General features: G+C 34.4%; 1 protein-coding gene across 4 annotated transcripts in view; it reads left to right on the forward strand.

Moving 5' to 3' along the window:
* The window catches only part of ZEB1 (zinc finger E-box binding homeobox 1), a gene marked incomplete at its 5' end in the record, with an annotated part of 139,386 nt that extends 129,560 nt beyond the window's left edge, over positions 1 to 9,826 (forward strand). For all 4 annotated transcript variants that reach the window (XM_084253980.1, XM_084253981.1, XM_084253983.1 and 1 more), the window contains 2 exons: positions 1,924 to 2,104; positions 8,836 to 9,826. In XM_084253980.1, the coding sequence (XP_084110106.1) occupies positions 1,924 to 2,104; positions 8,836 to 9,446 (792 nt within the window). In that variant the 3' untranslated portion in view covers positions 9,447 to 9,826. The remainder of the gene's footprint in view (positions 1 to 1,923; positions 2,105 to 8,835) is intronic.
* Between the last annotated feature and the right edge of the window lie 7,010 nt (positions 9,827 to 16,836).

Below are 16,836 nucleotides of genomic sequence, written 5' to 3' on the forward strand. Positions count from 1 at the left end.
TTTATGATCAGTTGAATCGTAATTAATATATCTGAAGAAGTAGAATTGTGAATCTTTATATGCATTTTCCTCTTTAACTTTTCCTCACAATCTATATGATAGTTTTAGATAGAGTCATTTTGTGTGACTGTTGTGTTTCATTGTTCAGACTTTTTCTGTATCACTAAACTTAATAACCCTATTTTTCTCATCAATTTCTGATTATATCAAATGAACACTGATTTAGAAATAAATTTTATTTTTTACTCAAATATTGCTATAAGTAGGTGTAGCTAAATAATTATGATCTATTCATATATGTGTTTGTTGCTCTTTTTTACTTTAAATAGTGCTGCCAACTGGTTTCCTGTCATTGTGATGTCTTAATTTTTTTTCACATGACCAATGAATTCATCCAAAATTATAGTGTATAAGGCACCATACATGCTTTTGAATAATGGAGGAAACACCTAACATTTCATTTAATCATGACTAGATGAAATAAATAACAATGAAAGTAGTTGTTACTTTAGCATCCATTGGCAGCTCACAAATGACCCCTGCAAATGCTCCATCTCTTGTGCTTTAAAAAGTCAGAAGAAATGTGAAAAACTTGTAAACTTTGAGATGATGAGTGGATTTTGAGGATCCACTCAAAAATAAAATGGAAGACTTAAGACATAAGTATCTTAGGGGATCCAATTCTGCTAGAGACTCCCTGCAGGATTATTCTGCCTACACAGAACCTCCTGCCCAGAGTTATCTCCCAACTACCTGCAGAATTTTTTATTCCACTGAAATTCTAAATAATTTATTTCTATTCCTTAGAAAAGTGATAGAGCCAAACCTCTTTTTAAGGAGGCCTTGGAGATTAGTTCTTAGAAATCTGAAGTTTTGGATGATGCAGTTTTAAAGACCACCTTTTAAAAAGTAGAATCTTAGTTTTCGTTTAGTGAAATGCAGCATGAAAACTCAGGTAAATTTGTAGATGTTTTGTAAACACTTTCTGCAAATTTCTCATAAAACAGCGATGCATATGAAACCAAGTAAATCTTGTTACTATATAGTTTACATTCTTTCTGTTTGATGTCCTTTATTTCAGTAACAATTGACCATATGTTTGGGTTTGTTTTTTTTTTTTTACAGTTGTGACAGTATTTTTTTTAAGACTTATTTTAGATAAATAAATCACCGCCTACCCGGTGGCGCAGCAGTTGGGTGCTGGGCTGCGAGGCTGCCCGCAGCCTCTGCAGCGCTGGTTCGATCCCCAGCCACGGCCAGGGTCCCACATAGTGCACAGATCTCTCCTGCCGTGCCCTCTGTTCCCCTCAGCAGTGTATTTTGTCAGTCTGTCTGTTCTGCTCCCTGCTCTGGCTCTGGTGAATTCTCTCACCCTTCTGCACTTCCAACTGTACCCAGTGCTTGTATAAATAAATAAATAAATCTTTTAATAAATAAATAAATAAATGTATCTTAAAAAAAAAAGATTTATTTTTATAAGAACCAGGGTACAGGCCAGATATGTGGGAGGGTGAGAAGATTCACCAGAGACAGAGGGGGAACAGAATAGGCAGAATGACCGAAACACACTGCTGAGCAGAGCAGCGGGCAAGACAGGAGAGGTCTGCTGTGCCATGTGGGTTGCTCCGCGGCTAGCTGGGATTGAACTGGCACTGCAGAGGTTGCAGACAGCTTCACAGCGCTGCACTCAAACACCTGGCCACAAGGGAAGCCCAGTTGTGACTGTATTTACCTCAATTTTTCTACATCAACCCCCACCTATAATCTAGCACCACTCTTGGAAACTTTCTGCAGTGATGAATAGTATGCTTGCTTTGGTTAAATTATTAAAATATAAATCATCGTAGTTCCTTAACCCATGCTTTTATTTATGCCTTTTGTTTATTTTTTAATTTTACACTAAATTACCCTTTTTTCCTTTAGGATGAAAGACAAGATACTAGCTCAGAAGGAGTGTCAAATGTAGAGGATCAGAATGATTCTGATTCTACACCACCCAAAAAGAAAATGCGGAAGACAGAAAATGGAATGTATGCTTGTGATCTGTGTGATAAGATATTCCAAAAAAGTAGCTCATTATTGAGACATAAGTATGAACACACAGGTATGTCAATGAACCTAACAGTTTTTCTATATAAGTGAATGTTGCTTGATTTATACAGTACTTAATAAAAAGGTTAAATTAGTTGTCATTTGAGAAGAAGACCTTTTTTCTTTCTTTTTGAGTTAACATTGGTTTACAAAACTATGTGTGCACACATGTGTGTGCATGTGCATGTGTGTTTGGTTTTTGAGGTAAAATTGGTTTGTATCATTGTGTATTAGAGGTATAGGACTTCCCCCTACCACCAAAGCACCCATAGCCTATCCCATAATCCATTGTGTTCCCTTCCCACCTTATTCCTGCTCTTCCTGATCTTTTAGCTTCAATTCTATAGTCAGATTTCTAGGATTAGTCCTTAGTTTGACTTTATCTTACCCTTTAGCAGCACCATCCTATATTTGTCTTTCTCCTTCTAACTTGTTTTGCTTAGTATAATCCCCTCTGGTTGCATCCATGTTGTTACAAATGTCAAGAGCTTATATTATTTTGATAGCTGAATTGTATTCCATTGACTAAATATAGATCAAATATTTCTTATCACTCAACGGTTATTTGTGCACTTAGGTTGTTTCCATAACTTAGCTATTGTAAATAGTGCTGCAATGAACAAAAGAGTGCATATTCCATTTCAAATTAATGTTTTTGTATTCTTCAAGCAGATACTTAGGAGTGGAATTGCTAGGTCACTGGTAGATCCATTTTTAATATTTTGAGAAATCTCCATACTGTTTTCCATAGAGGCTGGACCAGTCTACAATCCCACCAGCAGTTGTAAGAGGGGTTCCTTTTTCTCCATATCCTCACCAGCATTTATTGTTTGTGTTCTTTTTGACATGGGTCATTCCATGAATGTGAGGTGCTTTCTCATTGTGGTTTTGATACACATTTCCTTGACTATAAATGATGATAAGAATTTTCTCATGTGCCTTTTGGCCATTTGTATATTTTCCTTATAGAAGTCCCTGTTTAGCTCTTCTGCTCATTTTTTGAATGGGTTACTTGTTTTCTTTTGTTGAGTTGTATGAGTTCTTTGTAGATCTTAGGTATCAGCCCCTTGTTAGTAGAGTGTCCTTTTTTCTTTTATTGACATTTTCTTTCACTGTGCAGCTTTTTAGTTTGATGTAGTTTATATTCTTTTGTTTTCCTTGCTATTGGAAACTAATCCACAAAGATATCTGTCAAGCCAATGTCGTGAAGTATTTTATGTATGTTTTCTTCTATGCATTTTATGGCTTCAGGTCTTACATTGAAGTCTTTAATCCATTTTGAGTTAATTTTTGTGTGTAATGTAAAATAATGGTCTAGTTTCTTTCTTTCACATGTGACTGTTCAGTTTTTCCAACACCATTTATTGAGACTTCTCTTTCTCCAATGTATATTCTCCTTTGTCATAGATTAGTTTTCCATATATGTGTGGATTCACTGCTGGGCTCTCAGTTCTATTCCATTGGTTTGTGTATCTGTTTTTGTTCTGGTACTATTCTGTTTTGACTATTATAGCTTTGTAGTAGTTTGAAGTCTGGCAGTGTGATGCCATTATTTTTTTGTCAGGATTGCTTTGGATAGTCATGATCTTTTGTGGTTTCATATGAATTGTTTATTCTATTTCTTTGAAGAATGCCACTGAAATTTTGATAGGGATTTTATTGAATGTGTATGTTTCGCTGGGTTAGATGACCATTTTAACAATGTTAATTCTTCCAATCAATGAGCAAGAAATATCTTCCATTTCTTTGTGTCTTCTAATTTCTTTTAACAATGTCTTGTAATTTTCTTTGTTGTGGTCCTTCACCTCCTTTGTTAAGCTGATGCTTAGTTAATCTTTTCTTATGTAGTTGTAAATGGGATTGTTTCCTTGATTTCTTCTTCTTCTGGCTCATTGTTGCATATAGGAATGCAACTGATACTTGTATATTGATTTTATAACCTACCACATTATTGAACTGGTTTATTGTTCCAGTTCGTTTTTCAGGGAATCTTTAGGATTCTCTATGTGTTTTACCATGTCACCAGCAAATAATGATAGCTTTATTTCTAATTTCCCAATTTGGATTCTTTTTATATCCATTTCTTGCCTAGTTATTACAGCTGGAACTTCTAGTACTACGCTGAATGGCAGTGGTCAGAGCTGACATTTTTGTAGCAGATCTTAGTGGAAAAGCTTCAGTTTTTCACTGTTGAGAACGATGTTAGCTGTGGGTTTGCCACATATGGGTGTTTATTATGTTGGGGTATGTTCTAACACCAGTTCTAACATCATAAATCAATGTTGAATCTTATGTGCTTTCTCTTCATTTCTTTATATGATCATATAATTTTTATCTTTTATTGATGTAGTGAATTACATTGATTGCTTTTGGATGTGAGACCATCCTTGCTTCCCTGTTAGAATCCCATTTGGTCACAGAGTATGATCATTCTAATGCATTGTTGAATTTGACTTGCTAAAATTTTGCTAAGGAATTTTGCATCTATGTTCATTAGAGAAATTGGTCTAAATTTTCTTTGTTTGTGGTATCTTTGTCTGGTTTTGGTATTAGGATAATGTTAGCCTAATAAAATGTGTTTGGAGGTAATCCCTCTTTTTCAGTCATTTGAACAAGTTTGACAACAGTATTAGCTCATCTTTGAAGGTTTGGTAGAACTCACTTTCGAAACTTGGTTCTGGATTTTGTTTTGGGGAGACTTTTGATTAGTGTTTCAATTTCCTTGCTTATAATTGGTCTAGGTTTTCTGTTTCTTCCCGATTCAGCCTTGGATGGTTGTATATGTCTAAGCTTTGTCTATCTCTTCTAGGTTATTCAGCTTACTAGTGTATAAATGTTCCTACTAGTCTTTTATGAGCCTGTGACTTTCTGAGATGTCTGTTATACTTTCTTTTGTTTCTGATCCTGTTTATTTCATGTTTTTTTTTCTTTTCTTTACTAACTTTGTTTATTGTTTATTTTTCAAAGAACCAGCTTTTGATTTCATTAATCTTTTGGACTGCCTTTTTGAAGTTTATCTTTTTTTTCTGCTCTAATTTTTATTACATCCTTCATTCTACCACCTTTTGATTTAGTTTGTTCATCTTTTTCATGTTTTTTAAGGTGATAGATAATGTTATTTATCTGAGCTTGTTCTTGTTTCCTGATGTGAAACATATTACTATATACTTCCCTCTTAGTACTGCATTGGCTGTGTCCAGAAATTTTAAAAGGTTGTGTGTCCACATCATCATTTTTTTTATTTCTCTTTGATTTCCTCATTAAACCAGTGGTGACTTGTTGCTATTGTTTAGTCTCCACATGTTAGAGGGTTTTCCTGCCTTCATTTTGTGTTTGATTTCTAGTTGATAGCATTTTGGTCAAAAAAGATATTTGGTATGATTTCAGTCTTGATGAATTTCTTGATAACTTAATCTAGTATTTAGTCAATCCTAGAGAATACCCCGTGTGTACTTGAGAAGATTATATATTCAGCTTTTGGGATGTGCAGTGCCCTATATATGTATCTTAAGTCCAGGTGATCTAAATCTTTTTTTAAGACTATTTTGTCCTTATTTATTTTCTCTCTAGTTGACCTGTCCTTTGGTGAAAGTAGGTGTTGAAATTCCCAGCCACTCAAGTGTTTTTCGCCAATGTCTGTTTTCAGGTTGATTAGTAATTGTCTTATGTATTTTGATGTTCCTTTATTTGGTGCATTGTATTAATAAATATTATATCTTACTGATGTATTATTCCCTCAATGATCATCCCTGTCTCTTGTTATCTTTCTTAGCTAGAAACCTAATTTATCTGATATAAGTATGCCTTTTCCTGCTTCCCTTGGGTCCCATTTACTCATATGATTGTTTTTCATACTGTACTATGAACCTGTGTTTATTTTTGGAATTGAAGTACATTTCCTGGAGACAGCAAAAGGTTGTATTTTATATATCCAAAAGGGCAGATTTGTTAGAGAAAAATAGGAAGGTGAAGGCAACATTTGCAGAATCACAAGCAGGCCAAATAAGTTGCATTTAAAAGGAAAGGGTTTGTTAAAAGAGATGCCTGGCAGGCAGCCTTGGGATCTGAGATGTCCGGATTCTATTTTCTAGTCCAACCAGACACTCTGTCTTTTAATTGGTGTGTTCAGTCTGCTTATATTTAGAGTGAGTAGTGATATATGAAAGTCTAGCTACTGTCATTCTGTCACTAAGTTTGTGGTTCTAGTTATTTCCTTGTTCAGTTTTTTGTAGATATTCTTTCTTCGATTTAGAAATGAGAACTCCTTTCAATATTTCAGTGGTAGGCAGGAGTTTAATGTTGGCAAACTCCTTCAGTTTCTGTTTGAGAAAGCCTTTATTTCTCCCTCATAGCTAAAGGAGAACATAGCAGGAAAGAATATTTTGGGCTATTTTTAACTTCAAGTATTTTTCTCATACCATTCCATTCTCTCTGTGCCTGTTGTACTTCTTCAGATAAGTCAAATGTAAGTCTGATAAGGTTTCCTTTGTAAGTTATCTGCTTCTTCCCCTTTTTCAACTTCAGTATTCTTTCTTTGTTTCAAATTCTTGGAAGTTTCACTACTTTGTATTTTGGTGTAAGTCTCATACTGTTTCAGTACCCTCTTGTTCTTTTAGCTTCATGGACTTGTATGTTAGTTCTTTGTTCAGGTTTGGGAAGTTTTCCTCTATAACACATTTGCTCATGGAGTAGGATAATTCTCAAGTGTTTCTTCAATATTTTTTTCTTTGTATTCTTTTCCCCCTAGATTTTTTGTACATTATCATCTTGAAGGTCACTTATTTGCTTTTCCATTTGGTCTGTTCTACTTATTTAACTTTTTCCAGAACTTTTTAGCCCCTCTATTGATCTTTTTACATCCTGCATCTTGATTACTTTCTATTGAAAGCTTAAATTTAGATCTGTTCATAAATTTTACTTCTTAACGTATTCATTTGTTTTTCTGAGTTTTCTTGTATATCTTTTATCAGGTTTTCTGAATTTTCTTCCATTTTCATGGCAATTTTGAACTCTGTATTTGATAGGAAGAAAGATCTTCCATGTCTTTACAATTGGGTTCTAGACATTTGTTCTCTGTAGTGTTTTTCCATCCCCCCCCCCCATTATTTACTTTCTAAATATTAAGGGTATGGAACTTCCACTTTTCCAGTAGATGGCACTGTATGTCAGGGAGATCTAATCTGTACCCGGGTCTTCAGTGAGGCATGGGGGGACCCTGGAGATGTCATTTGTTAGTGGAAGTGTGTTCATTGATTGGCTTTTGCCTGTAACAGCTGCTAGTCTTCCTATCTGGGTTTCAGATTCATGTCCCTAAGGTCAGTGGGCTGGGCTTTTTGTGCAACCCCAACACATTCCAACACAGCTCTACTCTACCTATTTCTCTAGGGAAAAGGGGTGGGGGTCATGCCTTTCTGAGCTTTGTCTTCCTCACTGGAGGCGGGGTTCATATCTCCCCTACCTATTCCAGTGCTCTTACATATATATCCCATAGTTAGATCGTTAGCAGTCAGTTTTGCTCTTTCTGGGATGGGTATTAACCATTGTTCCCACTGTGGCAGCTGCCTCTTTCCCCACTCACCTCCTTGTTTTGCTCAGAAATGAATTTCCTCCATGTCTCTTCTTGTACTCAGTCAGTATCGGTCCCGGTGATTGTGAGATACTTCAGTCCCCCACACCCCCAGCTCACACACCCCCACACCCCCCCCCCACACACACACATATCATGGGATTCTCTGAGTCCAGTACCTATCTGGATTTCTTATTAATTTATTCTTCCCAGGTCAAAGCAGGGAACTTACTCTGATGCCAAATTCCCCAAGTCACTTCTGATGTTTTCCTAAAAGTTAAATTGTATTTTTTTTTATTGCGGTGACAACACTGTTCAGCAGAACTCCCTACGTTAAGGTCAATCCAATGATCAAATCACTTTATGATGAGTCCTTTCTATTAAACTGTGAATCACATTAAGATTTGATATTTGTATTATAATTGCTGACAACTAGACCATCTGGATTTAGCATTTGACTAATGGTAAATATATGAGCCAGTCACAGCATATTTATTGGTTTGATAATCTTTTGTCACATGGATCCACAGTTTTTCTTTCATAAAATGTAGAAATGTTTCTTTAGTCTTTCTTTATGTATTCTTTCATACAAGTAGTGGTTGTTGAATTGGGTAAAAGCCAGACTGTAACCATGGGCCCTAAAAAGCAGATTGAAAAAGAAATTTCAATTCAATTTAAATAAGAAATTATCAAAAAGTACAAAGGTGGTGTCAAAGTTAGTGAATTGCTGCAAGAATTTGGTTTTTCCTCCCCACTCCTTTAGCAAATCCAAAGTAATTTTAAAATAACCTTTTCCAATTTAACTTACTTTTAAATTTCATCTTTTTAATGTCAGTAAAAAAAATCAATATTTTTGTCATTGTATAAACCACAGTCTTATATAAGTTTAGTTACATGCTGAAATTTTCAAAATATGCCATCTTAAAATGAATTCTACATCTCAATATTATGGGGTTAACATGATACTTTCACTAAACTGCCTATAATAGTATGATATATCATAAAGTAAGGATCTACTGTATATTATTTAGGATTTTAGGTTCCTATCTCTGAGCCTGATAGCTTTTGAATAATGAATCTGTAACTCTTTTCACAACCTGAGGTGTCCCAAAACCTTATGAAGATTTTATTTTTTTAATAACATCATTTCATCTCATAGCCATGGTCTTATTTTTCAGGTAAAAGGCCTCACGAGTGTGGAATTTGTAAAAAGGCATTTAAACACAAGCATCATTTGATTGAACATATGAGATTACATTCTGGAGAAAAACCCTATCAATGTGACAAATGTGGAAAGCGTTTCTCACACTCTGGATCTTATTCTCAACACATGAATCATCGCTATTCCTATTGTAAGAGAGAAGCCGAGGAACGTGACAGTACAGAGCAGGAAGAGGCAGGACCAGAAGTCCTCATGAGTGACCATGTTGATGCTAGGGCATCTCCCTCACAGGTCGATTCAGACGAAAGAGAGAGTTTGACAAGGGAAGAAGATGAAGACAGTGAAAAAGAAGAGGAGGAAGAGGAGGACAAGGAGATGGAAGAACTGCAGGAAGAAAAAGAATGTGAAAAACCACAAGGGGATGAAGAAGAAGAGGAGGAGGAGGAGGAGGAGGAAGAGGAAGGGATGGAGGGAGAAGAGGGAGAAGAGGCAGAGAAGGAGAGAAAAGGAGCAAAAACTGAAGGTCTAGTGAAGGATGATGGCGCTGTGGATCAAGAGAGCAGCTTGGAACAAAAAGTAAGCGAGAATAGTGAGCAAGTGTTTGAAGAAAAAACAAATGAAGACTAATAGTTTTTCTAGAAGGAAAATAAATTCTAATTGGTAATGAAGTATGATCTATATTATACATGCTTTTCATGGAAACACAGTAACCTGTATACTGTGATTTCTGTTCACTACTGTGTAAAGTAAAAATTTAAAATACAAAATACAAAAAAAAAAACACAAAAAAACAAAAAACACACACACAAAAAAAATATCCAGGTGTGCCTGAACCTCCAACCTAGTAATTTTTCATGCATTTTTCAAGGTTAGGAACAAGTTTATATCATGAAGCAGATTAGAAAACTTTAATAAAGACTCAGAAAGCAAAGATTTAATAGGTTAAAGGAAACTGATTAACTAGATAAGCATCTGGCATTGTTTCATTTTATCAGTATTATCATTCATGTCAGTTTATTCCTAAACTGTACAATTGGGAGAAATTTTATAATTTTTTATTGGTAAACATATGCTAAATCCGCTTCAGTATTTTATTATGTTTTTTAAAATGAGAGAACTTCTGCACTACAAAATTCCCTTCACAGAGAAGTATAATGCAGTTCCAAACCGTGCTAACTACCTTTTATAAATTCAGTCTAGAAGGTAGTAATTTCTAATATTTAGATGTCATAGTAGAGCTTATTATCATTTTAAGTGTATTGCTAGCCTTAAGAAAGCAGCTGATACAAGAACTGAAGTTTTTTACTCATGTGGTTAAAAATAGAGTTCAAAAGATTGTCATTGAGTTCTGATTGCAGGGACTAACAGTGTTAATACTGGTAAGGACAGCAGAGTCGTCAGAATCGGTGTCTGTAATTGTGTTTGAGTATGTGGTGACAAATATGAAGGACATGATATGAAGCTTTGTATCTCCTTTGGCCTTAAGCAAGACCTTTGTGCTGTAAGTGCCATTTATCAGTATTTTCAAGGATCTAACTTGCCTTCGTTCAATGTGTGGCCTACAATAACTAGCATTTGTTGATTAGTTTGTTGTGTCAAAATTCCAAAATAAAATTTAAAACCACTGACTCTGTCAGAGAAACCAAAACACTGAGACATTTAATCCTTTAATTCCTCAGTATTCATTTTGCTTTTATTGACTTTTAAAATTTCTCTACAGAAATGAAAGGGAAATTTTCTAATCTGCTTTAACCATGTATTTGCATTTCAGACATGGACATGCCATTGTTATTTGGCTCATAACTGTTTCCAAATGTTAGTTATTATGGACCCAGTTTATTAACAACATTAGCTGATTTTTACCTATCAGTATTATTTTATTTCTTTTAGTTTATAGATCTGTGCAACATTTTGTACTGTATGTCTTCAAACCTGGCAGTATTAATACCCTTCTTACTGACATATGTACTTTTAGTTTTAGAAAACTTTTATATTTATGTGTCTTATTTTTATATTTCTTTATTTATTACACAGTGTAGTGTATAATACTGTAGTTTGTATTAATACAATAATATATTTTAGTATGAAAATTTGGAAAGTTGATAAGATTTAAAGTAGAGATGCAATTGGTTCTCTTGAATTGAGATTTGATTTAACAGTGTTATGTTAACATTTATACTTGCCTTGGACTGTAGAACAGAATTTAAATGGGAATGTATTAGTTTTACAACTACAATCAAGTCATTTTACCTTTACCCAGTTTTTAATATAAAACTCAAATTTTCAAATTCACTGTGTGACTAATAGCATGATGCTCTGCAGTTTTATTGAGATTAGCTTAACCATAAAATTCATTTCCTTATTAGTAAGCCAAATTAGGATAACCTTATATAAGTGTTGGGAACAATGTTTAACATTTTGTGCCAATTTGTTCCTGTATTCATGTATGTAAGTTACAAATCTGACTCTTCATTTTTAAGTTCCTTGTTACACCATGGTCATTTTCTAGTTTTTTACCAGACTCCCCCATCTCACAATAAAATGCATCAACAAGCCTGAACTTCTGTCATTCTTTTAATATTCATCAAGATTTTCTTTGGAAAACTCTCATGAAATGATGTATTACACTGTCATCCTACACTTGTCTTATCTCAGGCTGAGTTTTAGTTGGAAAACTAAATGTTTTAAATATTCACCACTAAATTATGGATTTTCCTGTGGCTAAATGTTTCTGAGAAGGTCAGAATTGGTAATTAAAGATTTCTAAGAGGTTGCTTCCTCTTCCTGAAACTTTTAACCTTCCCTCTTGATCCCATCACTCCTAATCCTTCACCCAAAACTCAGCCCTGTACCTCAAGGAAGCTTGGATTTAGATGCCCTCCTTCTGTTTCATAGCTCCTTGTAGCTTCTTTCCATAGCTCTAATGCAATTATATTCTTTCCCCACAAAAAACCATGTCTGTCATACTTATTCCAGATCCTCCACTATCCTAGTGGAGAGCCTGAAACTAATAAATGCAACTGATTTTGTTGAATGAAAATATAATTTGCATAACAACAGAACTCATACTACTCTTTATCCTTCTAATCCCAAGCTATGTGTGTTGAATGACTCCAGCAATTGATTTTTTTTTAATTTAGGCTCTATTAAATGGATGTAAGTGACAAATAGAAAGTTGTACCTTCTTTTTATCACCTTACTATTTGGATTTGAGAATGTCTAGGTACTTTCCTATTGCTTATCCTCATGAGTTATGACGCAGTCATTCAAGGCCTTTCGATACAACTGCCTCCAATAAGATAGGCCCAGTCCTAATACACTGTTTTTAGGATGCACTTCCCTTTCTAGGACCTCATATTCCTACATGCTCATTAGTATCATGTTGCTTTATTTATCTCTTCTGTTACTGAGAACAGCTATCCAAGAAACAACTTCACAATATTTAAGAAATAAGAATAACCCTTCTTAGGAAGATTTCATATTCTAATCACTATAATAGGAAGCTCAAGTAAGGCAGTGCTTAATACATATGGATAAATGGCTAATGGAGGAATCTAGATATTATCAGAATTTTTGATAAGGTACACATGTAAACCCTACCAAGTATTCCCTCAGATCACCTAGCAGCAGTGCCATATGTTATTTACTTGTACCATGCACTGTAAATCAAAATTTTCACAAATCCCCCACAAAATAGAAAGACATGACCACATATATAGAAAGTAGCAAAATAAGAATTGAACACAAGCATACATTGTACCAGTATCCATGTTCTTCACTGGCCTAATATCACTATCTACATTTAAACTCAAACTCAGTACAAAACACAAAGCAAAAACAGACAATTATAAATCAAAGACATACTGCAGGGGAGGAGGAGAGAGAGGAATCAGGGAGGGAGGGAAGGGCACAGAGGACTGTGGTGATGGTGCACGGGTGCCTTGGGGAAGGTAATCCTATGGGGACTCAGTCTGAGGGGGAAGCAAATATTGTTTAAAAATAAAAAAAAAAAACAGTAAAAAGTAAAGGTAAAAAAAATTAAAAACTCAAACTCAGCCTTAAAGAATGAGTGTCAAATGTCAGTAGGGTATTGGTATAACATGGTTAAAAAAAAGGGACGTGAGATTTTTCAAATGTGTGCAAACTTAACATTAAAAATATAAACTTAGAACAGATTTCTACTCTTTAAGATCAATAAGGATATATTAGCACAATCAATGAATTTTGTCTCTGAAGCTAAAAATAATACTTCACTCTAGTGGACCAAATATCAATACATTCCATTCAATAACAGCAGATTACACATTCTTAACAACATGTGGAATATTAATAAAGAGAGACCATACTATGGGCCATTAAATCTCAAAACTCAAAAAGAATTACAATGTGGTTTACTTGACTATAAGTGTTAAATTAAAAATTAATTTAACAAATTGTTGGAAATTAGACCATAGATAAAAAAATACAATTATAAAATAAAATGAATTAAATCAGAGGACATCATATCAAAGTTTTAGTGAGCAACAAAAGCAATAATTATAAGAATATGTATAACATTAAATGCTTATTTAGAAAAGAGCAGAAGACTCCACCTTAAGAAACTTGAAATTATATAACACTAAGCCAAGCATAAAGGAGGCACTGGTAGCAAAAAGAAAAATCAATGGCATATAAAGCAGAAAAACAGGGCTTCCCTGGTGGTGCAAGGGGTTAAGCACATCTTGTGAAGCTATCTGCAGCCTCTGCAGCTGAAGTTCAATCCCTGGCCAGCCAGGGAGCTACCCACATGGCAAAGCAGACCTCTCCTGCCTCACCCGCCGCTCCCCTCAGCAGTGTATTTCAGTCAATCCACCTGTTCTGCTCCCCACTCTGTCTCTGGTGAATCCTCTCACCCCCACACCTCTGGCCTATATCCCAATTCTTACATGCATAAACAAATCTTTAAAAAAAAAAAAAAAAGAAAAAACAATAAATGAAATCAGAATCTGATTCTTTGAAAAAAAAATGAAATTGATAAATCTCTAGCCAGATCAAAGGAAAAAAAGAGAAGGGATGTAAATCACCAATATCAAGGATGAAAGAAGACACATTGTTACCAATCCTACAGATTAAATTGATAAATATTAGGACCTTTATGCCAGGGAATTTAAAAACTTTGATGAAAATGATGTTTATTGAAAAATGCAAAGTACCAAAACTCTAGACTATCAAAGCACTAAAGAAAAACAGGTAACCTGAATATCCAATAGTAAAGAAACAAAATGTCTAGTTTATGACAAAGAAAGCTCCAGACTCAGAAAACTTCACTGGTAAGTTATACCAGACATTTGGGGAAAATACTCTACCAGCTCTACACAAATATTCAGAAAGTGGAAAAGAGACAGCATTTCCAACCTTAGACTGCAAAATCAGCATTAATCTTTTACTAAAACCAGATATTGACAGTACGAGAAACAAAAATTATACGCTAATGTCTCTTATAGATATGTATACAAGACCTTAACAAATATAAAAAACTGTGAATAGGATATCAAAAGGAAAGTACATCATGACCAAGTGGAATTTAGTCCAGGTTGGTTTAGCATTCAAAAATCAATTAATGTAATGCATCATATTTACAGAGCTAAAAGTCACACAATCATCTCAGTAAGGATAGAGAAGCATCCAACAAAACTCAAAACCAAGTCATAAAAATTCTCAGCAGCCTGGAACGAAGGAAATTTCCTCAACCAGATAAAGGGCATCTACAAAGAAAATTCTATAGTTAATATACTCAATTGTGAAAATGAAATACTTTCCTCCAAAAATTAGGAACAAGGCAAAAACATTTGCTGCCACACTTTGTTAAACAACACTGGGGATCCCAACAAATGAAACACGATGAGAAAGAAATTAAAGGCATGCAGATTTGGGTGAAAACAAAGTAAAATTCTTTATTTGCAGACAGCTTGGTTGAGTATGTAGAAAACAAGGAATTTAGGAAAAGCAAATAGAAAAGATGATTAGAGTTAAAGGATACAAGGTCTTAAAAATCTACCCTATTTTACATAGTGATAAAAAGATTACAATTTAAAAATAGTTTCACCATGAAGAATGAAATATTTAGGGATAATTTCATAAAATGTGGGCCAAACCCATATTGCACTGAAAACTATAAAACTGCATTGAAAACTATAAAAAATGAAAAATCGATGTTGCCAAAAAAAAAATTCCATGATTATGGATGAAAAGACTCAATATTATTCAGGTGTTAATTCCCCCAAAATTTGCTTATTAAATCAATACAATCTCAATCCCAGTTAATATAATTGAAGAAATTAAATAGATGATTCTCCATTTACATGGAATTGTGAAGGACTTCAAATAAGCAAAGCAGTTTTGTAAATAATAAAATTGACGGACGGGGCCTCCCTGGTGGCGCAAGAGGTTAAGCAACGCACTATGAAGCAATCTGCAGCCTCTGCAGCACGAGTTCTATCCCTGGCCAGGGAGAAACCCACATGGCGCAGCAGACCTCTCCTGTCTTACCCGCTGCTCCCCTCAGCAGTGCATTTCAGTCAGTCTGCCTGTTCTGTTCCCCACTCTGTCTCTCGTGAATCCTCTTACCCACCACATCTCTGGCCTGTATCCCAGCTCTTGTATGCACAAATAAATAAATCTTTAAAATAAATAAATAAAATCAAAGGACTTAACACTCACCTGATTTCTAGAGTTACTATAAAGCTACAGGGGAGGGAAAAACACGAGGAACTATGGTGATGGTGCACAGGTGAATTGATGGTAGGAATTCTATGGGGACTACACTTGAGAGGAGAAAGCACACCTTGTACAAAAATGAGCAATGATGTAAAATATATATATAAAGAAATTATACAAAAATAAAAAAGAATTAGGAAATAAATTAGTGGTTGTCTAAGTCTAGAGAAAGAAAATGGATAGTGACTGCTAATGAATATAAGCTTTTGAGATAATGAAAATGTTTCAGGTTAGATTGTGGTGGGATTTACACAACCCTGGATATATTAAAAATGTGGTATCATACATTTTATATGGGTAACTTTATGGAATGTCGATTATATAGTATATAAAGAACCCATAAAACTCAATAATAAAAAAATAAACATGCACCTTTTAACTGAGCAAAGATTTGAACAAATACCTTAAGGAAGGAGGTATATGGATGGGAAATAATGATGTTGAAAACATGATTAGCATTATAAAGAAATTAGGGAAAGAAAAATTAAAACTGATGTGCCACTACACACACTAAACAGAATGGCTAGAATTAAAAGACTTACAGTAATACCAGATATTGTGCTGAATTCAGAGCAATTGGGGCTTTCATACATTGCTGGTAGGAATTTCAAAATACATATGTGATATACAACCCAGAAATTCCTTAGTATTTTCCCAAAATAAGTAAAGACGTGTCCAATTACACACTTGGATTTAGATGTTCATAGCAGTTTTAATCATAATAGTCAAACTAGACATAACCCAAGTATCTATGAGCCAGTGAATTAATAAGCACATTGCAATATTGTCATGCAATGGAGGAATAACACTCAACAATAATGACAAGTACAACATGAATGGATCTCCAAAGCAAATATGCTAGGTGTAACATGATTGAGTGGTAATACACAGGCATATACTTTTGTAAAAAATTATCCTTTTGATGGCAATCTCCATTTCCTTTATTAATTAAAAGAAGATCAAAACAACAGGTAATAAGAACTGGCTTTGTGTTCTGAGTATATATTTGAGCATTGTTGCCTTTGTTTTGTGCAGGAAGAAAACAATAAACAAAATAACTAGGTTTCTTTTTCTTTTTGCCCTAGAATTCTAGAAGGTGGGAAGGGGACTATTCTCAAATTACAAGTTACTTTTTAATTGAGATATAATTAGTATATAGCATTACATTAGTTTCAGGTGTACAACATAATTTAATATTTGCATATGTTGAGAAATGGTCACCACAATAAGTCTGGCTAAAATCTGTCATCATACATGGAAA

This window comes from Talpa europaea (assembly GCF_964194135.1).
Source record: "Talpa europaea genome assembly, chromosome: 14".
Lineage (NCBI taxonomy): Eukaryota > Metazoa > Chordata > Mammalia > Eulipotyphla > Talpidae > Talpa > Talpa europaea.